General features: G+C 37.0%; 3 protein-coding genes and 1 pseudogene across 7 annotated transcripts; all 4 read left to right on the forward strand.

Moving 5' to 3' along the window:
• Positions 1 to 2,549: 2,549 nt before the first annotated feature.
• LOC125201926 (disease resistance protein RGA2-like) lies at positions 2,550 to 8,318 on the forward strand. Of its 3 annotated transcripts, none has more exons than XM_089065501.1 (6): positions 2,550 to 5,944; positions 6,056 to 6,193; positions 6,358 to 6,420; positions 6,669 to 6,947; positions 7,216 to 7,319; positions 7,885 to 8,318. In XM_089065501.1, exon 1 carries the CDS (start codon positions 2,613 to 2,615, stop codon positions 5,898 to 5,900), a length of 3,288 nt encoding a protein of 1,095 aa, XP_088921627.1. In that variant the 5' UTR covers positions 2,550 to 2,612; the 3' UTR covers positions 5,901 to 5,944; positions 6,056 to 6,193; positions 6,358 to 6,420; positions 6,669 to 6,947; positions 7,216 to 7,319; positions 7,885 to 8,318. The 3 variants fall into 3 exon arrangements, with proteins under 3 accessions (XP_088921627.1, XP_088921626.1, XP_088921628.1); XM_089065500.1 differs by having other exon boundaries at positions 6,678 to 6,947; XM_089065502.1 differs by having other exon boundaries at positions 6,678 to 6,943.
• A 2,296-nt stretch (positions 8,319 to 10,614) lies between these two features.
• LOC125201928 (disease resistance protein RGA2-like) lies at positions 10,615 to 18,795 on the forward strand. Of its 2 annotated transcripts, XR_016135680.1 has the most exons (6): positions 10,615 to 10,718; positions 13,754 to 16,792; positions 16,893 to 17,709; positions 17,813 to 17,867; positions 18,254 to 18,338; positions 18,430 to 18,795. XR_016135680.1 is itself a non-coding variant. In XM_089065503.1 (2 exons), exon 2 carries the CDS (start codon positions 13,763 to 13,765, stop codon positions 16,070 to 16,072), a length of 2,310 nt encoding a protein of 769 aa, XP_088921629.1. In that variant the 5' UTR covers positions 10,615 to 10,718; positions 13,754 to 13,762; the 3' UTR covers positions 16,073 to 16,797. The 2 variants fall into 2 exon arrangements, 1 of the variants encoding a protein (XP_088921629.1); XM_089065503.1 differs by lacking the exons at positions 16,893 to 17,709; positions 17,813 to 17,867; positions 18,254 to 18,338; positions 18,430 to 18,795 and having other exon boundaries at positions 13,754 to 16,797.
• Positions 18,796 to 19,989: 1,194 nt separating this feature from the next.
• Positions 19,990 to 25,163, forward strand: LOC125209060 (putative disease resistance protein RGA3). Of its 2 annotated transcripts, XM_089065346.1 has the most exons (4): positions 19,990 to 21,706; positions 21,836 to 23,336; positions 23,605 to 23,833; positions 24,411 to 25,163. In XM_089065346.1, the coding sequence occupies exons 1-2, from the start codon at positions 20,074 to 20,076 to the stop codon at positions 23,302 to 23,304; spliced, it is 3,102 nt and encodes a 1,033-aa protein (XP_088921472.1). In that variant the 5' UTR covers positions 19,990 to 20,073; the 3' UTR covers positions 23,305 to 23,336; positions 23,605 to 23,833; positions 24,411 to 25,163. The 2 variants fall into 2 exon arrangements, with proteins under 2 accessions (XP_088921472.1, XP_088921471.1); XM_089065345.1 differs by having other exon boundaries at positions 19,991 to 23,336.
• Positions 24,426 to 24,771, forward strand: LOC148931355 (UDP-glycosyltransferase 74E2 pseudogene; annotated as a pseudogene).
• Positions 25,164 to 25,166: the final 3 nt, after the last annotated feature.

The following is a 25,166-nucleotide window of genomic DNA, read 5'->3' on the forward strand; positions in this document are numbered from 1 at the left end:
GTGTCTCATTCACTATAAATATTTGATATTGTTGATCTCAACAAATTTCATGAGGACCTTTCTACTTTAATAAATGTGAAAATTTTCAATTTGAATGTGGTTTTGTAGAGTGATTGTTGGCTGTTTGTTAAAGTTTGAGATTTAGTGTTACTGTTGTGAATTGTTGATCTAAAAGTGCTGCCGAGATGGTTGAACCGAAGGAAGTTCCATCGTTGAAGTTAATGATGAACCGAATTCCCAGTTCAGCTCGAATCTCGAAGCTTAGGCTTGATATATAGGACTATGTCTCGCCCCGTTTCCCTGTTGGAACGTCATAAACAAGGGACGGTTTGTTGCATGATAATTGGAGGTTTCTCGATTCTTTGTTTTGCTTTAGTCTTATATTTGTTACTTTGTTGGCCATTGTTTGGCTTACTCTGCTTCAGTGGCCATTGCTTGTGGGTTATATTTAGTCAGTTGTTTTGATGTTTGGCTGCCTTGCAAAGATGGTATTGTTGGTGTATGGTATATAAATTGGACATACAATTTTTATATTATATCCTTTAGAAATGAAAGATTTTTAGTATAGTAGATCACTGAATTTGGGTGTGGGGGTTCAAACCATCCCACGTTGGAGAATTAGTAAAGGTGCAAGCAATATTTAACTGCAACCCCTACTCTATTACTATGAGTCTTTTTCGGGAGCATCCCAAGAGCAAAACCTAGCATTTATTTTGATGGATTTAACAATTTTGAGCTTGTTTTGAAGGTCGCTCGAACGGGCAAGGCGGGCTCTGGTACGAGAGTCAACTAGAAGTGCCTCCGTAGATACTCGTTACAAGTACTTGGAATCAGCTGAGAGATTGCAAGGGTGGAACAAGTATAAAAACGAAAAACCATGATCCTGTTCTTGCTTTTGTCGTTTCGCTCTTTATGAAAGTTGATGATATATGGTTGTTCGAATCAGATTGCTTTGAGAAGGAAAAAGATGGGTAAACTTTCAGTTACTGGTGATTTCGAGAAGAAGATCAAGGGATGTATCATGTGTGTAGAGCGCTTGTGATGGACTTGCTATTTGTAGAAGTTTCCACTATGTGTTGCTCATATTTGTGAATCTTAGTATAGAGAAATTTCTTTATACTATCTCTGTCTTCCGTCCTATAAAAATATATGCACTTTCTATTGCCTTCCGTCCCATAAAAGTATATGCATTTCCATTTATGGTAAGTTGTCTCTAAGTCATTATCCATATACATCAATTTATTTATACCTTATACCACTATAGTTTATCATTACAACTTATTTAACACCAATAACAACGTGAGTCTCACTATCCACTAACATTACTATAGTTTGTGTTTGAATTTTTCATGTTTCACTTGTTGAGTTTGTGTTGAATTTTTAATAAAATATTTATTTTCAATAGTTCTTCCGTGGACTAAAAATAAATACATTTGGAACAACATAAATTTTAATCGACAATTAATAAAAAAATATAAAAAGTGATTAAAATATTAGTAACAGAGAATGAAATCCACTTCCTTTATAGCTTAAAAAATAAATATAGCTAAATAATAATATATTGATTATGGGTCTTATTCTAATGCTTATAGCACCCTAATCCAAAATCATGACTAAATCTCCATCCTTGGATTTTAAAATGAGTGGATGAGATTAAAGCTCACAAATCTCAATAAATAGTAGACAAAATATCAACAAAAGGGTAATATCGTCATTATGTTATCATATGATAATTTTCATGGGTGTTTTTTTATATCAACATTGTGTATTACAAATATCAACAATATGACATTAGAATATCAATACAAGGACAAGAAAATATCAACACATTTTTATTGAGATTGGACATGCATAATATTGAGATTTTGCCTACAATATATTGAGATTTTTTGTTGCATTTGTTGATAAAAGCTGCTTATCAACATGTACGAAAATTAAATTATAATTTATCAAATTTCATCACTCGAACATCGTCGAAACATATGCAATTGAGATCTCGTTGGAATCCTTATTAAATTATCTTTAATTTGATATTTTTTGCGAAAAAATAATTTAAATTGAGAGAGTTACGTAAATTTAAAGATTTGAGATGATTTTGAGGAGAGAGAAAGTAGTTAGTTATAATTACTACACATAGGATTTGACATTAATACCCTTTTTAATTTAATTAATAATTATTTAAATTTAAAATATATTACACTTGGCATTATATTAACCACAAGATCTTCTAATCTAATAGCTGAAAATTGGTCTCAATTTGGAATTGGTAATTAGTTAGCAATTGATTACATCCCTATTGATTATAACTCATATTATATAAAATAATATTACGATAAAATAAATTTATATATTCATATTAGTCAGTAGTGTTACAATTTATGGTAAACTATCAAAATTTTGTTAGACTAGTTTGTAATCGTTGGACTCTTTTAATTGTGATGTTGTAAATACAAGAAGTAAATTTGTGGATGTGAAACTTCAAAAATCTCATCCACAATTAGTAGCTGTGAAGGATGTTATCATACTACTATAACATTATCACCACACGTTTAACAAACATCCTTCATCTACAAAGAAAAAAATCCTCTCTCTAAATCTATCTCCGCGAAACCATGGAAGCAGCACTGGCTACAGCGGTTGCTACAGCAGGCATCAAAATCCTTGTCGAAAAGCTGATGGACGTTTTGAAGAAAGAGTACTCTAGGTTGTTTCGAAGTCTCAAGGGAGATATCCAAAAGCTGCACAAGACTTTGGAGATGATTGAAGCTTACTTGAGTGATGTTGATAACATGTCCAAGTTCATCACCCAACGGACTGTCAAGATCTGGTTGAGTGATCTTGAGGGTTTGGCTTTCGATGCTGATAATGTCTTGGATGAGCTCAACTATCATCTTCTCCGCAAAAAAATCAAGAAATCGAAGATATACGAGGTACCAGTCTCACCCGTTTATCGCATTTTACGAAAGCATAGAATGGCTCGTGCCATCAAAAAAATCAATGCGAATTTTGAGTCTATGAGCAAAAGGGCAGAAAATCTTGGCATTCAAAGCATGGTTGCTAATGCAACTGTTGCTGCTCCTGCTTCCTTTGAGACTGATTCGTTCAGTCTTGATCCAATCTTTATTGGAAGAGATGACGATGTGCCTAAACTTGTTGACTTGCTCACCGAAACCCACTCTGAGAAAGAGAAACGGATGTTCTCCATCGTTGCTCTTGTGGGAATGGGGGGTATGGGGAAAACTACTTTGACTAAAAAAGTCTTCCATCGTCAAGATGTAAAGGATCGATTTGGATCACTTCTTTGGGTTCATGTTTCTCAAACCTTTGATCCAATCATTCTTTTCAAAAAAATACATAGTAAGTTGACTAAAAGGGCAAGTGATGGAGTTGAGAGTAGAGATGATATATTGGAAAAGCTTCAAGAAGCTCTCAAGTATAAAACATTTCTTCTTGTTCTTGATGATGTATGGAATGAAGATGTTTCAAAGTGGGAAGACTTTATGAACTCCATGTCTGGAGTTACTTCCACTATGGGAAATGGCATTATCATCACTACCAGAAGTCACAAGGTTGCTTCAGTTGTGAACCCACTTGAATACACTTTGAGAGGCTTATCAAATGATGATTGCTGGTCCATAATTAAAGCAAAAGCTTTTGACGAAAATGAAGCTGTTTCACCACAGTTTGAGATTATTGGAAAAGAGATTGCGAAAGCATGTCGAGGTTTGCCCTTAGCTGCGAATGTAGTTGGCGGTGTGCTTCGACGATGTAAGTCTGAAGAAGAGTGGCGCTCAATCAGTGAAAATTGTCTTTCAGATGCTGAAGGTGCTGAAAGAATCCAAAAGATTCTAAAATTGAGCTTTGATTATTTGCCTTCACCATCTCTCAAGAAGTGCTTTGCCTACTGTTCAATTTACCCTAAAGGTCACTGGTTTATGAAGCAGCAAGTAATTGAGCAGTGGATAGCAGAAGGTTTTCTTCAACCAGATGAAAGATATGAGATGGAAGATGTGGGAAATAAGTTTTTCAATGTTCTTCTACACAACTCTTTGCTTCAGGTTGGATGGCGAGATAACTGGGAAAATGTGGAAGCTTGTGGGATGCACGATCTTGTGCATGATCTTGCATCTTCTGTTTTGTCTTATAATAATGCAAATGGCAGTACGGTAGTTCGATACAAGTTTGTCGAAGAAGAATCAAGTCATATTTCAAAAGAAGTGGCCAAGCATTTGCGTACATTAATCTTGGAAGGTGGAACTTCTGGTATTAATTTCTCAGGCTTCCAGTGTCTTCATAATCTAACTATTGGTAAAAGTTATAAAGAGCATCAATTGCCCAATTCAGTTAGGGAGTGTATACATTTGAGAAATCTTGATCTTTCAAATACATGTATTAAAGGCTTGCCGGAGTGGATTGGTGAACTCAGTCACTTGCAAACGCTGAGAGCATCGGATGACTGGAAACATAACCGGGAACAAAAACTGCCAAACACGTTGAAGTACTTGGTTAACTTAAGGCATCTTTATATAGGATATTTTATGGAGTTGCCTGCGGAGATTGGGAGATTAACTAGTCTCCAAACACTACCTTACTTCAACGTGGGCGAAGAGAAGGGGTATCATATTAAAGAACTCGGAAATTTGAAAAATCTCAAAGGAGAATTAACTATTAGAAATCTTGAGAGGGTGCGTGACAAGGAAGAGGCTCTGAAAGCCAATATATTGCAGAAGCAACACTTATCTGCATTGCAGTTTGAATGGGGACGGGATTGTTCCGGTGATAGAAATGATGAGAGTGTGTTAGATGGCCTCCGACCTCATGCAAACTTGAAGAAGTTGGCGATTGATGGATACGAAGGCGAAAAATTTCCAACATGGTTACAGGATGAGGAATGTGAGGAAATAACCTTGAACCACTTTCCAAGTTTAAGGTCGTTCTATCTAAGGCAATTAAGGAGATTGGAATGTTTGTCAACGAGGTTTTTCTATAACCATTGCAATCTCTCACACTTGTGGATTCACAAATGTGATATGTTGAGAGAATTACCAGATGGACTGGAGACCCTCAATTCTCTGAAGGTGTTGAGAATAGGATGGTGTGAAAATCTGAAGTCGATTGGGAAACCAAGTTGCAGAGAAGGAGAAAATCGAGGAAACCTCCGTGAGCTGAGCATTACATACTGCAAAGAACTGATGGAATTGCCACGACAAATGCTAGAGTTGTGGGCCCCTACAATTGAGAGTATTCACTTGGTGGGATTAAGGTGCTTAGCGAATCTACCAATGCTATCATATCCTTGTCTCAGAGGATTGAAAATCTCAGGCGAACCTCATCTACCGTTGCTAATGGACTGCCTTGCTAAATCATCTCCTTTTCTCACATATTTGAAAATCTCAGGCGTTCCTCATCTACTGTCTGCTGGAATGGTTGAGAGTTGGGATTTAGGTAGGTTGAAGAATTTAAATATAGATGTGAGTGTGGAGTGGTCAGAAGAGAGTAGTATTGCCATTAATGAGACTGTGAATGGCATATTGGAAGGCTGTTCCAACTCACTTCAAAAATTAACATTAAGAGGGGTGGAAAATTGGGAGTGGCTACCTCAATCAATTCAACGTCTCACTTCTCTTCTTATGTTAAAGTTAGAATATATAGGGATAGAAGAATTGCCGCAATGGTTTGGAAACCTCTCATCTCTAGACACGTTATGTCTGTATAACTGCACAAAGTTGAGGTGCCTGCCCTCTGTGGATGCATTGAAGCCCCTTACTAAATTAAAAGAGATACAATTTCCACATTGTCCAAAACTAAGTATTGATTCGGAACGGCGCAACCATCCCAATCTCCAAATCGGAGATGCCAACTATATTTTTGATGATATATCATATGGCTACTGGTGGTGATACGGAGAAGAAGATGGCTGCCTTGCAAATATGGCATTTCTGAGGTGTGTTATTATTGTTCGGTGTTTGTAAATTGAAAGATTATTAGTTTAGGAGATCATTGAATTTTTACCATATATTTTTCTGGATTACACAATTTTGAGCTTGTTTTGAAGGTCGCCCGAACGGGCAAGGCAGCTCTGGTATGGGAGTCGACTCCAAGTACACGCCTCCGTGGATTCCTCGGTTTTTTAGCAACGAAGATTTCATTGTAGTTTGCAGATTCAGTCATCGTGCAAGCTCCCTAAACAGAGGTAGATCATAACAATCAAGTATTTTGGATGAATGAATGAATGAATTTGTTTAGCATTTTTTTTTTCATGATCAGATGAAAACTAAGTTAAATTGGTGTTTTATAGTAGTAATATTTAGTTTGCTCGTTCAATTTGTCTGATTCTGTATTTGGTGTTCGGTTCAGAATGCTTTCGTGATGGATTTAAGCTGTTTGATGATGGCTGCATTGCAAAATGACATTTCTGAGGTATATTATCATTGTTCAGTGTTTGGAAAATGAAATGGACATACAAATTCTCTATTATATCCATTATACTCCCTCCGTCCACTAATAAATGTTCCATTTGTTTCTCGGCTACTTTTTGTAATGGACTCTACAATCCACTAATTTTATATCGCCCATATATTTTGATGGATTAACAATTTTGAGCTTGTTTTTGTATAACCATTGCAATCTCTCATATTTGAACATTTATGAATGTGATATGTTGGAAGCATTACCAGATGGGCTGGACACCTGGAATTCTATGCAAAACATGACAATAAAAGTGTGTGTAAATCTGAAGTCGATTGGGAATCCAAGCTGCGGAGGAGAAGGAGAAAATCAGGGAAACCTCCGTGAGCTGATAATTATGGACTGTTGAGAACTGATGGAATTCCGTATTTGATGCTTGATTCAGAATGCTTTCATGATGGATTTGAACTGTCATGAATCCAGGGTGAAACATCACACAGATTGCGTGTTTGTTGGTGATGAAGCAGCTTCAAATGTAGGTCGGTAAAGATCTTTTCATGGTGACAATATCCTCTTTTTGATGATATATGATAACTTTTGGTTGGGATATATTCTTAGGTTGAAGCCAAGTTCTGCTTTCACTAGAGAACAGGATGAATTATCACTAAATCTTTTTAAATCTCATTTCCATAAGGCTTTGTACGCTATCTTAGAGATGAAATATCACTAAATCTTTTTAAATCTCAAGTTCTTGTTTCATCGTTTCGCTCTGTATGAAAGTTGATGATCTATGGTTGTCTGAATCAGATTGCATTGAAAAGGGAAAAGATGAGTAAACTTTCATTTACTGGTGATTTGGTGAAGGTGGATTTGCCCTGCTAAGACTTTTGGAACTACATGGTATATGAGAGGTATGTTATAGCTCTGTGTTTTGTTCATAGATAAAGTGGACTTACAAACTCTCTATTGTATCATTAAAATGAAAGATGTTTAGTATAGGAGAGAAGCTTATCTAATTCTGTTAAATGGTATGAATATATGGAGAATTCAGTATGTGTTCTAAGAAGAGTAGAGAGAAAGCATATTTTAATTGATATAGATGAATGTTATTTTGTATTGTAGTTCATTTGTATGCAAGGTTTCTTGTCTAGAGACTTGAAAGTGTGTATGATGTTGTCCTATTTTACGATATTGTTGTGAATTTTAATTTTGGAGCTCTGAAATTCGATCGCTACATTAGTTGTGAGCATTCGTTCTTAAGCTTGGCCTACATGTTGTTGTGCTTTAGTCTTGTATTGGCAGCATTTACTGTGATTGTTTTATGCTGTATCTTTATAAGAGAGGGTATGAATTTGATTGGCCAATGTTTTGCTTACTCTGCTTCGGTAGCCACTGCTTCTCGGTTACTTCTGACGATGCTTGATATTTTAGCTAGTCTACTTATACTCAGTCAGCTGTTTCGATTTTTTTTTCCAGGTACAGTGAAATAAGACTCCCGTCTGGTGAGAAGAGATGTCGGGCGACAAAGAAGCTGAGAAAGGCAGGACGGCCGGGGATCAGGCCCACAGTGAGAGGGTGTATCAAATAAATAAATGAAAGCTCTCAATATGGGAGCTGTATGCCTCTGTTAGATATGCGAATCGGGATGAACATTCGCAACATTGAGCTTCGCCCGGGGCAAGGTGGGAAACTTGTTCGCGCTGCAGGCACATCGGCGAAGATACTCAGTGAACCAAATAGATCCCTCAGGTACAGAGTTGATCTCTAATGTTTAGAAATTTTGGTGTGTATTTGAAGGAAACTGATGAGTAGAGAGAAAAAATGTTGCAAGCCTTGTCTATGTTAGTTGAATAAAGTTTTGGTTTTGAAAAACACATCTCCATAAGTAAGAAGCATTTATATTAGGAGTGTCTCTGTGGAATATGTTACTTTTATATAGTATCAATTTTACTGAAAAAATGTCAATGAAGACATCTAAATAATTAATAGGTGACTGAATGATTTTTTTTTGCAATTGTTGTTGACTAAATGGGCTGGATTGTAGAAAGCCCACCTACTTCGGACCAAGCCCAACATTAGTTTAAATGGTCTATAATTCTAATTGGGCCTAATGGATCATCACCACATAAACTTGATTTACTTGGGCCATGCCCGCTATTAGATATAGGATACGAGATTTTTGGCCTATTGGTAGCTAATATTCCCATTTAGAAATACGTCATATTCCATTTTTTGTTCGTCCCATAAAAATAGTCCATATCTATTTATGAAAATCTTTTTTTTTTTCTTTCTTTATTATTTGCGGGTCCCACAATTCACTACACAGTTTCAATAATTTTTTCTCATTCTTTCTTACTTTATCAATTACACATTAAAACTCGTGTCAATTCTAAACGATTTATTTCTATGGGACGGAGGAGTATTAGAAATTATAGTCAAAGCCCACTGGCATTCAACAGTTTAAAGACCTTCGAGGCTATTCAATTAACGTGTGCTCAAAAGTCCACTGGCATTCTATAATTTAAAGACCTTCGAGACTATTCAATAGTACGAGTATAAAAATCTTTGGAATTCGCGATGTAACTACTTTTGTCGTCATCTTTTATTTGCTGAGTTTGTGTTGAATTTTTAAGTGAAATTTTATTTTCAACACTTCCTCCATGAATAAAAATTGATATATATGAGACAACATAGATTTTAATCTATAATTAATTAAAAAAAACATAAGATACATTACAAAGAATAATTAAAATATTAGTAAAGAATGAAACTCATCTCATTAAAAAAAATATATATCTAAAATCTAAAAGTAAATTACTTTTTAGGAACATAAAATAAAAAGAATATCTATTTTCATATAATAGTATGTCTACAAAAATTGTATCATTTGTGGCGGCACAAATTTTAATGAGAAATTAATATAAGTGATAAATTTTTTTTAAGACTATTTTTTATAAACAGGAGTATTAATTAGCTATTGATCACCTTCTAATCTAAGTCAATGCACACCTATGAATCAAAATCAATCAAGCATCATGAATATTTGATCCAAGTGGAGACAATTGTTGGGCTTTTTATAATTGCTGCACTTCCTTTATTTTTTGACTTTCCTTGGAATAATAGAAAGAGAGCAAAAGGGTGGGCATAAATTAAGAACTAACCTTTGTTTTGCACAATATTTTGTGATTTTTTTTAATAATAGTGGGCTGCTCACCAATTTCGTGGTAGACGTTTGGGAGTTAATTTTTTCTTAGAATTTTCTGGGATGGCTATTGAGTTGCACTCCTTCCTTCCATGATTAGATATTTTACTTTTTCGGACATGGATTTTAAGAATTTGTGAATTAAAAATGTTCATTGTATATTAGTCATACTTATATACTATTAATTTCATAATTATTTATAAGTGAAAGGTATTAATGTAATGTGATGTTTAATTAGCATTTATATTTTATAGTACGAATGAAATGAAGCTTTTATTAGAGAAGAAACCAAAGTGATAAAATAGGACTTCGATTAATGGAAGAAAAGTGTCAAACCAATTAAATAGGGAAGAATCCAATGCTTCGATATCATCAACAGAATATAAAAATTAGTAGTTACAAGATTTAAACCCAGTAGCCATCTGAATCAAGACAAATAAAATAAAATATTATGTCTTAATTCACTATCCCTAAATAATTAGTCATCTTATTATTGAACAATAAGCACATAATTAAATGAAAATCAGCAAAATTTTAATTATATTCAAGTTAAATTTGGATGGTAAATGAAAACAATTTTTATAATGCTAAATGTTTTTCTTTTATTTAGCTTCGATAATTTTATTTAAATACTAAAATATTACAAAATCACCAATTAAATATATATTAGATTAATTATATATTATAATCATGAAATTATAAATATGTGTATATTTTGTAAAATCTGCCTATGTGCCCACAAAGGCTACAAGTAAATATGGTCTCGCTAAAAGATATGTTGTTAGTTTAATTTCTAACGTGGTTGTTAGAATGTTAGTTGAATTTTAAAGCACCTTCTGAAGTCTAGTGTATAAACAATTTGAGACATGGACATAATAATATCATTGTAGGCTGTCTCCCACTAAACTTATAAACTAAATAATGACTAATCAAAGGTCGTAATTTTAAATTAGCCACTAGCTTTAGCTTTTCAGCTCTACTGCTGAGATAATCATTTGTATATCATAGCCTTAAAAACTCCCAATTTTTGAAACTTTCCCTGGAGATTGAGAGAAAGAGAGAGTGCAATTTGGCATTGAACCATCTACGCGATTGAATCTTGCAGCAAGTAAGTGCAACATTTTACATTTTCTATTGATGTGATGTGTATTATTTTCTTAGTCTCATATACAAAGATGAACATAAAATACAAGCTTCAAAACCGCAAATTCTCACTCTAGCTACAAGATTAACTCTCTCTCTTCTGACACAAATTGAATATATATGTATCTGTTGTACATAGTCAATCAACCGAGAGCTCTCTCTTTCTCTTCTCAAAACTGAAACCAGATGTTTCAATGGCTCTTTCTTCCCAGCCCTTCAACTTTTCTTTTATTTCATGAGAACCCCTCAATAATCTCCACCTTGATTATTGGTAATAAAAAAGTTGTCCTTATTCTCCAAAACAGCTCTACCTTAATTAGAAACAACATTCAAACAATGTCTAAGTTCTGAAACTGGTAATGCCTTGGTCAACACAACTCCTCTGTGCCTACTTTGATGGCTTCAATATTTTCTTTTTCTACTTCATCCCTGAAGAGGTGCAACTTTATGTCTCCGTGTTTCTCCTTTAATGTGCACTTGATGCTTAGCTAAAATAAGGCACTGTCACGTTTAGCTATCATTGTGATACGAACCTCATATTCTATTATTCATAGTTTAATTATCTTAGAGATATACCATATCTCTCATATATGCTTACGATGGGGTGTGATCAATTGTTAACTTGCTAACTCATCAATTGTATTAAAAATGTAACATGATGACATTAAAATGTCAACACAACACATAATTTTGTTGAACTTCAATATAATGTGTTTTCAATATAATGTGTTAGTATTATGTGTTGACATTTTGATGTCACCATGTTGACATTTTTAATACACTATATTGATGAGTTAGCAGAGTTAGCAATTTAAATAGTTAGCAATATAAAGCATCCCTACATACGATATTATTAAATATCCCAAGCATATATGTACGAGTCTTCCAAAATAATTAATCAATCAAAATACTAGTGTCGTTATTCTTCCTTCTCTGACCCCTGAGAGGATTCTACTCCTATCATCTAATGCTTTTATTGAGAGGCTAAACGACTCGTAGTAGTGGCCGGGCAAAGGACTAACGCCTTGACCAACGAGTACGTTTAGGGCCCACTTGAACGGGTGTCCGGGCATAGAATCCTTAATGACCAACGTGGCCATGACCAATGAAAACTCGGCATGGTGGCCCACAGAGCGGTGACATAGCAAAGAATGACCAACAAGGACATTAATCCTTGGGGGGAGGTCAATTGTTATGGACTCAATGTTCTATATGGGTTGTAAGAGCAATTAGTGTTGTGTATATAGACTAATTTGGTTCTCAAGTTAGTCTTTTGGGGATGAGTTCTCCTGATTAGTTTATAACATTGGTGCTTTCATCTTGTTCTAATCCTCCATCCATTCACCCTAATTCGACCCCTAGCTTTCATCTGTGACGGTGAACGTCAATGTCTACCGCGAAGAAGATGCACCCCAATTCGACCCCTAGCCTCATTCAGACAAGATATCTGTGACCCGCATATGCCTAAGAATTCGGACCATTAGAATTTAATCTTGCACCCGAGGACCAGTGGGAAGAGTTGCCAAGGCTACCACCAGTGAGACTCAAGATGGGAGACAACCCTTTCAATATTTACTGGGAGGAAAAATATGAACGTGTTGTTGTCCCGCTGCCACATCCGCGCTCACCCTCCTACGGTGGTCCACCGAGTTGCCTCCGCCAGCAACAACATCATTGCCTACTGCTGTAGTCCCGAGCTCAATCAGATAGGTAACCTCATATCTTGAACCTGATCATTTTTACTTCAAATTGTTGGAATCTGCTTTACAACTAGAAAATTTTCATCTGAAACTTAACCCCTCCACCAAAGAAATGTGCACCATCGAGAATACACTTGATGAGAAAGTCACGGATTCAGAGAGAGAGTCTCCTATAGCCAAACACCATGGAGCTGCTCGTGTTGTAGGTCGGTCACTTACTTAGATCAAACCCCTCTCGAGGTGAGAAATCTGTAGATTAGAAGTTAGGATCAAAATCCCCTTTAAATCTCTAACATCTAACTCCCAAAAACATTAAAACCAAAAGATCTCACGTGAAACCTCAGCTCTCTCGAGTTCGTGGTAGTCATGAAGTAGCATATGGAGATCATCTTGCTAGGACGATTACTGTTAATATTCAGACTCCTTTCCTTTGTCCATTTTCCTTTGAGAGATAATAAGTCATTTTGGCTCATTTTCACCTATTTTCTCGAACATTCTCAACAAACTCGTTAAACTAAAAAATAAGTATCACATAATTGGCTGATAATACACATTTTGATCTATGAAACTCAACAATAATCATATAACAAGCCAATCAAACCGATAAAAATACTAGTTTGTCACTAGCAACCTTGGCATTGAACACTCACCCTTAAATTTCATCTATGAACAACAAGAAGAAGTTGTCTAAGTAAAACAAAAATCGACGTGAACCCAAATTTTATTTAGGATGACGTTTAGTTCCAATGTTTGCATGAAGCGATAACATGTATAACTATTCGAAATGTGATTGTTGTTTCACCGAGGGATTGGCTCTCTTGTCCTAGTAGTACCCTCGTAATCATGCATCAGTGAGCTAGATCAACTCCCTGGTACGGGAAATAGACAATGATTTTTGGATTTCATGGTCGATAAATTTGATTCTTGGATTTTTGAATTTCATGGTCGACCAATATCTTGTGTTCTTGTGTGCATGACCCAACTTTGATTCTTGGATTTCATGGTCGATAAATTTTGTTTTGGCTAGCATTTTTCTTTATTATTGTTATCTAAGTTAAAATGCAATTTCAAGTAAAGTGTGTGCCCATACCCGTAAGCAAGCTCACTAGCATTTCATTATTATAAATAGCTTTAGAATTTGTGATGGATCTACTTTTCTGGGCCACTTTCATTTGTTTGGTTTGTGTTGAATTTGAAATTTTACTAAGCACTATAATGTTACTTTCAATATTCATTAATAATTGCTTACCTTTCATTTTTAATCATGAAAGATAAACTTGCAAGCATTTTCTCTCTGTAGCGCGAAACCATGGAAGCAGTTGCTACAGCAGGCGTCGAATTTCTTGTCCAAAAGCTGATCAGCGTTCTGAATGAAGAGTACTCTCTACTTCGAGGTCTCGATACAGAAGCCCAACAGCTGCAGCAGACTTTGAGGATGATTCAAGCCTACTTGAGTGATGCCGAGAAGAAATCCATCACCCAAGATGCTGTCAAGATCTGGCTGAAGGATCTTGAGGATGAGGTGTTCGAGGCTGATAACGTCTTGGATGAACTCGACTATCACCGTCTTCACAAAAAAATCAACAAAATAAAGACATTTAAGGAGAAGGTACGATCATCCTTTATTCGCTTTCCACATCACCACCTTCCAAGTCGAACTGAAATGGCTCGTGCGGTCAAACAAATCAATGAGAATTTTGAGTCTAAATACCAAACGGGAACAAATCTTGGCCTTCAAAGCATGATTGTGAATGCACCTGTCATTGCTCCAGTTCCCTTTGAAACTGATTCGTTGAGTGTTGATCCAATCTTTATTGGAAGAGATGATGATGTGCCTAAACTAGTTCACATGCTCAGCGAAACCCACCAAGAGGAACGTAAATTCTCCATCGTTGCTCTTGTGGGAATGGGAGGTATGGGAAAAACTACGTTGACTAAAAAAGTCTTCAATCATGAAAGGGTGAAGGCTCGATTCGGATCACTTCTTTGGGTTCATGTTTCTCAAACTTTTGATCCCATCATTCTTTTCAGAAAAATCCTTTCAACATTGACTTCACATGGTGTTGATGAAGGTCTGACTAGGGAAGCTATCCTAAGAGAGCTTCAAGAAGCTCTCAAGGATAAAACATATCTTCTGGTTCTTGACGATGTCTGGAATGAAGATGTTCAGTTATGGGAAGGCTTTATGAACTCCATGTCAGGAGTTACTTCTACCATGGAAAATGGCATTATCATCACTACCAGGAGCCAAAATGTTGCTTCAATTGTGACCCCACTTGAATACACTTTAAGTGGCTTATCAGATGATGAATGCTGGTCCATAATTAAAAAAAATGCTTTTGATGGAAATGATGGAGAAGTTCCAATAGAATTTGAGACAATTGGAAAAGAGATTGCAAAAGGATGCGGGGGTTTGCCTTTGGCTGCCAATGTCGTTGGGGGTATGCTTCGCCGTAAGACCGAGAAAGAGTGGCGTTTGATCAATGAAAAAGGCCTTTCAAATCGCAAGGGTGGTGAAAATATCAATAAGATACTGAAATTGAGCTTTGATTATCTATCTCCACCATCACTCAAAAAGTGCTTCGCGTATTGTTCGATTTTCCCCAAAGGTCAGAAAATCGTGAAGCAGCAGCTGCTTGATTTGTGGATGGGAGAAGAGTTTCTTCAACTAAACAAAGAAGATGATATGGAGTCCGTGGGCAACATGTTCTTTAATGTTCTTCTACAAAACTCTTTGCTACAAGGTGCTGAGAGAGATTATTATTTGGGAGATGTGGTAAGCTATGTGATGCATGATTTTGTGCATGACCTTGCATCGACTGTTTTAGCTAATAGGACACCAATTCGATACATTTTTCTGAATGAAGAATCAAGTCCTGTTCCAAAAGAAGTGGCAAAGCATGTGCGTACATTATTCTTTGAAGGTGACACTTCCCATACCAAGTTCTCAAACTTCAAAAGTCTACATAATCTAACAGTTGACAGTAAAGGTTGTGAAGAGTTGCCCGATTCAATTCGGGAGTTGATACATTTGAGAAATTTGAATATAAAAAGTACATTTATCAAAAACTTGCCGGAGTGGATCGGTGAACTCCATCATTCGCAAACAATAAGTGTGGACGATGCTATGGCAAAACTGCCAAACACATTGACATACTTGATTAACTTAAGAAGTCTTTCTGTGGATAGTGACAAGTTGCCTGCAAAGATTGGGAGATTAGCTAGTCTCCAAACACTACCAGACTTTATAGTGGGCAATGAGAAGGGATATCGGATTGAAGAGCTTGGAAGTTTGAAGAATCTCAAGAATAGTCTAAAGATTCAACGTCTTGAAAGAGTGTGTGATAAGAAAGAGGCCATGAAAGCAAATATGTTGGAGAAGCCAAACCTGCATGAATTGGTGCTTATATGGTGGGATGAGGTTGATTTCATTGCAAGAAATTATGAGAGTGTGTTGGAAGGTCTGAGACCTCATGCAAATCTGAAGAAGTTAACCATTGATGGATACAGAAGAAAAAGATTCCCAACATGGTTAGAGGGTGAACCTCAAGGCTCTTGCTTACCACTTCATAACTTGATTGAGATAAATCAGAGAGGTGTTCAGAATGTGAGGAAATAACATTGGACCACTTGCCAAATTTAAGGTCGTTCTCTATATGTCGATTAGAGGGTTTGAAATGTTTGTCAAAGAGGTTTTTCTATAACCATCGCAATCTCTCATACTTGTGCATTAAAGAATGTGATATGTTGGAAGCATTACCAGATGGATTGGACACCCTCAATTCTCTGGAGGAGTTGAGAATAGAAAGGTGTAGAAATCTGAAGTTGATGGGATTCCAAGCTGCAGAGAAGGAGAAAATCAAGGAATCCTCCGTTGGCTGAGAATTGTAGAGTGCGGAGAACTGAGGGAATTGCCACGTCAAATGATAGAGTTGTGGGCCCCTACAATTGAGATTCTTGAATTGGAGGGATTAAGGAGCCTAACAAATCTACCAATGATAATTGACAGCCTCGCTAAATCATCTCATCTGGAAATGTTTACAATCACAGGCGCTCCTAATATGATGTATACTGCAAGTGCTGCGATTTGGGATATAGGTAGAAGATAGAAGAATTGCCGCAATGGTTTGGAAACCTCTCAGCTGTAAGGGAATTACGTCTATTTGACTGCACAATGTTGAGGTGTCTGCCGTCTGTGGATGCACTGAAGCCCCTCACTAAATTAGTAAAGTTAGAAATTGAAAACTGTCCAAAGCTAAGTATTGATTCAGAGTGGTGCAACCACCATCCCAAGCTCAGAATCAGGGTTGATGGCCGTGACATTTGGATCTCATAGCAAGTAAGTATCTGATTTTTACATATTGTGTTGATAAAAAGATGGCTTTGTATTTGCAAAGTTGCAACATCTCTCATCTTACAGAACTTGATATCACTTGCAGCCAAGAAAAATGCAGGGCTTATTGGATGACTACTGCAGAAAATGTGCAAGCAGAGGTACACAATATTGTGTGCAAGTATTTCATGTGCAGTCAAGTATTTTTCATGAATGAATGATTTGTTTAGCATTTTTATCATGATCAGATGAAAACTAAGTGAAATTGGTGTTTTGGATTGTGTTATTTGTGAATAGTTCCATGGAAGCTGCAGCTACTTTTAGTTTGCTCATTCAATTTGTCTCATTCTGTATTTGGTGTTCTATTCAGATTGCTTTCGTTATGGATTACTTAAGCTTTTTAATTTTGCTATTTATTTGTTGCATTTCTCGTCTTTCTCCCTTTACATATATATCGTCTCTAATTTTTGTGGAAACTGGATGAATTATCCCTAAACCTGCTTGTTTTCCATAAAAATATTCAACTCCCTTGTGTCTCAGTTTACATATATATCGTCTCCCTTTCGTTATTGAAAGGCTGTTGCAACTCACTTCGTACATTTAAATTAAGAGGGGTGGAAAATTGGGAGTGGCTGCCTCAACCAATTCAATGTCTCACTTCTCTCTGTGATTTAAAGTAAGAGAATATAGGGATAGAAGAATTGCCGCAATGTTTTCGAAACCTCTCAGCTCTAGAGACATTACGTCTATATAGCTGCACAAAGTTGAGGTGCCTGCCCTCGGTAGATTCATTGAAGCCCCTCACTGTATTATGGTTGTTAGAAATTGAAAATTGTCCAGAACTAAGCATTGATCCGGAGTGGCACAACCATCCCAAACTCATGATCAGGGTTGATGGCAACCGCATTCGAATCTCTTAGTTAGTAAGTATGACTTTTCATATTGTGTTTATAAAAAGATGACTCTGTTTTTGCAAAGTTACAAACCGTCTCATCTCTTGACAGTTGAAAACACTTTGTTGTGCAGCCAAGACAATTGCAGGGCTTGTTGGATCTCTACTGCAAAAAGTGTGCAAACAGAGGTAGATCATAACAGTCAAGTATTTTGCATGAATGAATGATTTGTTTTGCATTTTTTTCATGATCAGATGCAAAATGAGTGAAATTGGTTTTATGGATTGTGTTATTTGTGAATAGTTCCATGGAAGCTGAAACTAATTTCAGTTTGCTCCTTCAATTTGTCTCATTCTGTATTTGGTGTTCTATTCAGATTGCTTTCGTTATGTATTATTTAAGCTGTTTAATTTTGCTATTGATTTAATGCATTTCTCGTCTCTCTCACGTTAAATATATATTGTGTCTAAATTTTGTGCAAACTGGATATATAATTGGTTGAAGACATGATCTTGCTCTTGTTTTGTCGTTTCACTCTTTATGAAAGTTGATGATGGATGATTGTCTGAATCAGATTGCGTTGAGAAGGGAAAAGATGAGTAAACTTTGAGGTGATTTGGAGAAGAAGATGGTTGCCTTTCAAAGATGGCATTTGTGAGGTATGTTATTATTGTTCAGTACTATTGTACATGAGTCATTGAATTTACCATATATTTTGATGTATTGAACAATTTTGAGTTTGTTTTGAAGGTCGCTCGAACGGGCAGGGCGGCTCTGGTACGAGAGTCTTGACTTGAAGCACCTCCATGGATACTGGTTTCGAGCATGCTTCTGGTCTTCCTCGGGTTTTCAGCAACACAGATTTCATTGTCTTCTTCGATTCATCCTTGAAGAAGAAGCAGGCTGTTTGATCATGACAGTCAAGTGGTTGAGATAATAACAGGGGTTGAAGCCAAGATCTATTTCACTAGAGCAGAGATGAATTGTCTCTACAACTCATTCCTGCTTGTTTTCCATAAAAGATATTGGACTCCGTTTTGTAGAATGTGCAATGTTTCGGACATGATTTGCCAAGGAATGTATTTGGTTTCCTATTGACTGTACTATTACTGTTCTGATATGCTGGTAAACTTGTGTGTTTGGTCAATCATTTATCAGTTTTAAGAACTTGGAATCGGCAGAGAGATCGGTAGCTAGGACCGGAAAGGTGAATAAATGAAGAAAAATGATCTTGTCTTGTTTTATCGTTTCGCTCTTTATGGAAGTTGATGATATATGGTTGTCTGAATCAGATTGGCTTTGAGAAGGAGGTTAGCAGCTCTAATTACTCTGTTTTACTCAACTTTTTTTGCAATATTTGTTTCTCTCTGTTTTTTTTTGTGTGCATGTGTAGTTATTTGTATGTTTGTATTATGTGGTTAGTGTTATCTATGATAATATGCGGTGGTATGTACTTTCTTCAAGATAGTTTATTTACAATTTTAAAGGACCTATGTTTATCAAATTTAGGTATAGATAAAGCATATAAGAAGATTTTAAATTGTATGTATAACATTTTTAGAGAAACTGATTTCCTCCGCGCGTTAGCTGATAAGGCCATGTTCGTGCAGTGGAGCCCTTACTGGAGGTGAGGTCCAACAAGGCGGTTGGGTGCTTCTTCTAGCACCGGGGTAGAATTCCACAACAGAGGCGCTGAGCTTAGGGATCCTGATGGTGGTCATGCCACAGTGGACGGATCAGACGATGGATGCTTAGTTCGTGCAGGATGTTGGCGGGGTGGGAGTTCGGGTTAGAGTTGATGTTGATGGTGTCGTGCGGTGAGGAAATCGAGGGATTGTGATGGAGGTGATGAAGGGGGAGAGAGGGAGAGAGAAGCACAAGTGAGAGTAAGTGGTCATCTTCAGTAAGAAGAAAATTTAATTGTATTTACCAATCACAATGCTTACCTTTTATTCCAAACCAATCATGCACAATGAATAGTTGAACCAAGTGGAAGACAATTGTTGGTTTGCCCTTCCCATGCAACATCTCATTTGTGTTACTGTTAATGGTAAACTATCAAGATATTGTGTGAGATTGGCTTATAATTACTGGACTTTTTTATTAAATCTTTCATGAAAATTTGAGATGTTGTAATTGCAAGAAGTAAACTTGTAGCTGTAAAGCTTTGAAAGTCTCATATCCGAAATTTTAACTTTATACTTTGCTTTGTTGGAATGAGAGAAAGAGAGAAAAAAAAGGAGTGGGACATAACAAATAATTTGATAGTGGGAATGATAATGCAGGAGAGAGAAGATTATTAGCATACCATCCACAACTTTACAGTCACTCTTCATCCTGATATTAAGATATACTTGCAAGCATTTTCTCTTTCAAGATCATCTCTGAGAAACCATGGAAGCCGTTGCTACAGCAGGCGTCGAAGTTCTTGTCCAAAAGCTGATCAATGTTCTGAATGAAGAGTACTCTCTACTTCGAGGCCTCGATGGAGAAGCCCGAAAGCTGCAGAAGACTTTGGTCACTATTCAAGCCTACTTGAATGATGCTCAGAAGAAATCCATCACCCAAGATGCTGTCATGATCTGGCTGAGGGAGCTTGAGGATTTGGCGTTCGAGGCTGATAATGTCTTGGATGAACTCAACTATCACCGTCTCCGCCAAAAAATCAACAAAATGGAGACTCCTAATCCCAAGGCGAAGGATAAGGTACTATCATGCTTTACTAACTTTCCACATCACCTTCCACGTCGCTCTAAAATGGCTCATGCCATCAAACAAATCAATGCCAATTTTGAGTCTGTCAACAACAAGGCAACACAACTTGGCCTTCAAAGCATGATTGTGAATGCACCTGATGTTACTCCTGTTTTCTTTGAAACTGATTCGGTGAGTGTTGATCCAATCTTTATTGGAAGAGATGATGATGTGCCTAAACTAGTTCACATGCTCACCCACACACAACCACAAGAAAAGGAAATGACCTTGACCTTCTCCATCCTTGCTCTTGTAGGAATGGGGGGTATGGGGAAAACTACGTTGACTAAAAAAGTCTTCAATCATGAAAGGGTGAAGTCTCGATTCGGATCACTTTTCTGGGTTCATGTTTCTCAAAAGTTTTATCCAATCGATATTTTCAAGAAAATACATTATAAGTTGACTAAAATGGCAAGTGATGGATATGAGAGCAAAGATTGTATCTTGAAAAAGCTTCAAAAAGATCTTGAGGCTAAAACTTATCTTCTTGTTCTTGACGATGTCTGGAATGAAGATGTTCTCGAATGGGAAGGCTTTATGAACTCCATGTCAGGAGTTACATCCACTATGGGAAATGGCATTATCATCACTACCAGGAGTCAAAAGGTTGCTTCAATTGTTAAACCATTTCATATTCATTCTTTAAATGGCTTATCAGATGATGATTGTTGGTATATAATCAAAGAAAAATCTTTTGATGGAAATGGAGAAGTTCCATTAGAATGTGAGATGATTGGAAAGGAGATTGCGAAAAAATGTCAGGGTTTGCCTTTAGCTGCCAATGTTATAGGGGGTGTGCTTCGCTATAAGTCCGCAGAAGAGTGGCGCTTGATCAATGAAAAAGGCCTTTCAAATGGCGAGGGTGGTGAAAATATTAAAAAGATACTGAAATTGAGCTATGATTATCTGGCTTCACCATCACTCAAAAAGTGCTTCGCGTATTGTTCGATTTTCCCCAAAGGTCAGAAAATCGTGAAGCAACAGCTGATTGAACTGTGGATGGGAGAAGAGTTTCTTCAACTAAACCAAGGAGATGATATGGAGTCCGTAAGCAACATGTTCTTCAATGTGCTTCTACAAAACTCTTTGCTACAAGTTGCAGAGAGATATTTTTCGGGAGATGTGAAAAGTTATGTGATGCATGATCTTGTGCATGACCTTGCATCTTCTATTTTATCTAATAGGACACCAATTCGATACATGTTTCTCAAACAAGGATCAAGACCTATTCCAAAAGAAGTGGCAAAGTATTTGCGTACATTAATCTTTGAAGGTGATCCTTCCCATACCATGTTCTCAAACTTCAAAAGTCTACATAATCTAACACTTGCTAGTGATTATTGTAGAGAGTTACCCAATTCAATTGGACAGTTGATACATTTGAGAAATTTGAATATTTCAGATACATCAATTGAAAACTTGCCAGAATGGATTGGTGAACTCCATCACTTGCAAACAGTAAGAAGGGGGCGGTGTTTAGTGAACCTGCCGAGCACATTGAAGCGCTTGATTAACTTGAGACATATTTATATGTCATTTCACCGTGATGCAGAGTGGCCTGTAGAGATTGGGAGATTGACTAGTCTACAAACAATACCAAAGTTTTCAGTGGGAAAAGAGAAGGGATATCGAATTGAAGAGCTCGGGAGTTTGAAGAATCTCAGAGAAAGTATAGAGATTCAACATCTTGAAAGAGTGTGTGACAAGAAAGAGGCTATGAAAGCAAATATGTTGGAGAAGCCAAACCTATATGAATTGGTGCTTCAATGGGATGAGGTTAATTTCAGTGAAAGAAATGATGAGAGTGTGTTGGAAGGTCTTAGACCTCATGCGAATCTGAAGAAGTTGACGGTTGAAGGATACAAAGGCAAAAGATTTCCGACATGGTTAATGGATGAGCCTCAAGGCTGTTGCTTACACCTTCATAACTTGATTGAGATAAATCTCTATAATTGCTCAGAATGTGAGGAAATAACATTGGGACACTTGCCAAATTTAAGGTCGCTCTCTATAAGGGGATTAGAGAGTTTGAAAAGTTTGTCAGAGAGGTTTTTCTATAACCATCACAATCTCTCGGACTTGTACATTAGTGAATGTGATATGTTGGGTGCATTACCAGATGGGTTGGATACCCTCAAATCTCTGCATAGCTTCAGTATAACAAACTGTGAAAATTTGAAGTTGATTGGGAAGCCAAGTTGTGGAGAAGGAGAATATCAAGGAATCCTCCGTCAGCTGAGCATTACAGGTTGCAGAGAACTGATGGAATTTCCATGTCAAATGCTAGAGTCATGGGCCCATACAATTGAGGTTCTTCATTTGGCGGGATTAAGGAGCTTAATGAATCTACAAATGCTAATTGACTGCCTCGCTAAATCATCTCATCTCATAGATTTAAGAATCATAGGCATTCCTAAATTGATGTCTGCTGGTAGTGTTGAGAGTTGGGATTTAGGTAGCTTGAGGAATTTAAATGTAGATGTGAGCGTGGAGTGGTCAGAAGAGAATAGTGTTGCCATTAATGACACAATGAATGGCATATTGGAAGGCTGTTGCAACTCACTTGAGAGATTAACATTAAGAGGGGTGGAAAATTGGGAGCGGCTGCCTCAATCAATTCAGCATCTCGCTTATCTTTCTTTCTTGGAGTTAGAAAATATAGAGATGGAAGAATTGCCGCAATGGTTTGGAAACCTCTCAGCACTAGAGACGTTACATCTATATGGCTGCAAAAAGTTGAGGTGCCTGCCTTCTGTGGATGCATTGAAGCCCCTCATTAAATTAAAAATGTTGTTTATTAAAGGTTGCCCGGAACTATGCATTGATTCGGAGCGGCGCAACCATACCAATCTCCGGATCTATAAACTTTGAATGATGGCAACCTTATTTCAATCTCATAGCAAGTAAGTAGTATGAATTTTCATATTGTGTTCATGAAAAATGGCTTGTATTTTCAATTTCAACTGATTTTCATCTACTTTGTTCACTTACTTGCCTTTGTGATGAGTATACATAGTCTCTAATATTTGTGCAAACTGGATACATACCGAGCAGAGGTTTTCAAGTTATACGTTGTTTTTGCACATTCAACTCACCCTTTTGTTTAACCCTTTTCACTTCTCATGTGCCAAAAAATAACTTTCACCAATCAAATTTGCACTTGATCTAAAGGTGCTGCCAAGATGGTTGAATCGAAGGAAGTGCCGTCGTTAAAGTCAATGATGAACCAAATGTTGAGTCTTGACATCAGCTATATATATGGAAGCTGTATGCCTCTGTAAATATGCGAATCGGGATGAACATTCACAACATTGAGCTTCGCCCGGGGAAAGGTGGGAAACTTGTTCACGCTGCAAGGCACATCTGCGAAGATACTCACAGAACCGGATAGATAAGTCAGGTACAGTGTTGATCTCAAACGTATGAGGGATGCTTATCTTATGCTGGAAAATTTTGCTATGTATTTGAAGGAAACTGATGAGTAGAGAGAAAAATGGTTTAATGATTATAAAATTATAGATGAATGGTATTCAGTATTCTGGTTTCTATATTATTGTAAGTTATAACAAATGTTGCAAACCTTTTCTATGTTATAGTAGAATAAAGTTTTGGTCTTGAAATACACATCTCCATAAGTTTAGATTTTGGAGCTCTGAAATTCGATTTCTGCATTTGTTGTGAGCAATCATTCTTAAGCTATTCCCAGTTCAGCTCAAATCTCGTAGCTTAGGCTTGATAACATAGAGAACTATGTCTCAGTCTCGTCTCCCTGTTGGAACGTCAAAAACATGGGACGGTTTCTTGCATGATAATTGGAGGTTTCTCGATTCTTTGTTTTGCTTTAGGCTTCTATTGTTAGCATTTATTGAGACTGTTTTATACTGTTTTTTTCTAAGAGAGATATGACTTTGTTGGCCAATGTTTTGCTTACTCTGCCAGCATGGGGCTTACTAAGCGTGAAATTCGACTTTCTCTAGGTCTCCAGGGAAGAAATGCCCCCAGAAGATTTCCTCTGCGAGTCAGCTGATAAAGCCATGTTGGTGCAGTGGGGCCCTCAGCTGGAGGTGCTGTTCAACAAGGCGGTCAGCTGCTTCTTCTAGCAGGGGGGGGGGGGTGGAATTCCACGACAGAGGCACTGAGCGAGCTTAATTAGGGGTCCCAATGGTGGTCATTCCGCAGTGGACGGATCAGACAACGGACGGCAAGTTCGTGCAGGATGTTTGGGGAGTGGGCGTTCGGGATAGAGTTGGCATGGATGGTGTCGTGCGGAGAGAGGAGATCGAGGGATGTGAGAGGGAGGTGATGGAGGAGGAGAGAGGGAGAGAGAATCACAAGTGAGAGTAAGTGGTCATCTTCAGTAAGAAGAAAATTTGATTGTATTTACCAATTGCAATGCTCACCTTTTATTCCAAACCGTTAGTTTCTGATGGAACCGTAAAAAACTGACCATTTCGACGACGATTTCATTTGTTTAGGACTCTAAGAAAGTGAATATTATTGACCAACTTTGTATTTCGGTCATATGTTAGGACCAAAATAGTACTTTTACTGATATTTTATTTTTTTAAGGTAAGTTGAGTTGTAATCACTGTGATATGCACATTTAAATTGAATGAATTGTAACACAACTGTTGGACAGACATTCATCCGTGTGAGAGTGTCTGTTCAAGATTTTTGTTTGTAATTGTTGGACTCTTCTTAACTTTTTAATGAAAAATTTGAGATGTTCATGT

The sequence above is a fragment of the Salvia hispanica genome, chromosome 2 (genome assembly GCF_029641045.1).
Source record: "Salvia hispanica isolate PSC_SH4W2 chromosome 2, Shi_PSC_v1, whole genome shotgun sequence".
In the NCBI taxonomy this organism is placed as follows: Eukaryota; Viridiplantae; Streptophyta; class Magnoliopsida; order Lamiales; family Lamiaceae; genus Salvia; species Salvia hispanica.

Bases quoted from the DNA above. Each gene is read 5' to 3' on its own strand.
- LOC125201928 (XM_089065503.1), top strand. From the start codon at position 13,763: ATGGAAGCAGTTGCTACAGCAGGCGTCGAATTTCTTGTCCAAAAGCTG.
- LOC125201926 (XM_089065501.1), top strand. From the start codon at position 2,613: ATGGAAGCAGCACTGGCTACAGCGGTTGCTACAGCAGGCATCAAAATC.
- LOC125209060 (XM_089065345.1), top strand. From the start codon at position 20,074: ATGGAAGCCGTTGCTACAGCAGGCGTCGAAGTTCTTGTCCAAAAGCTG.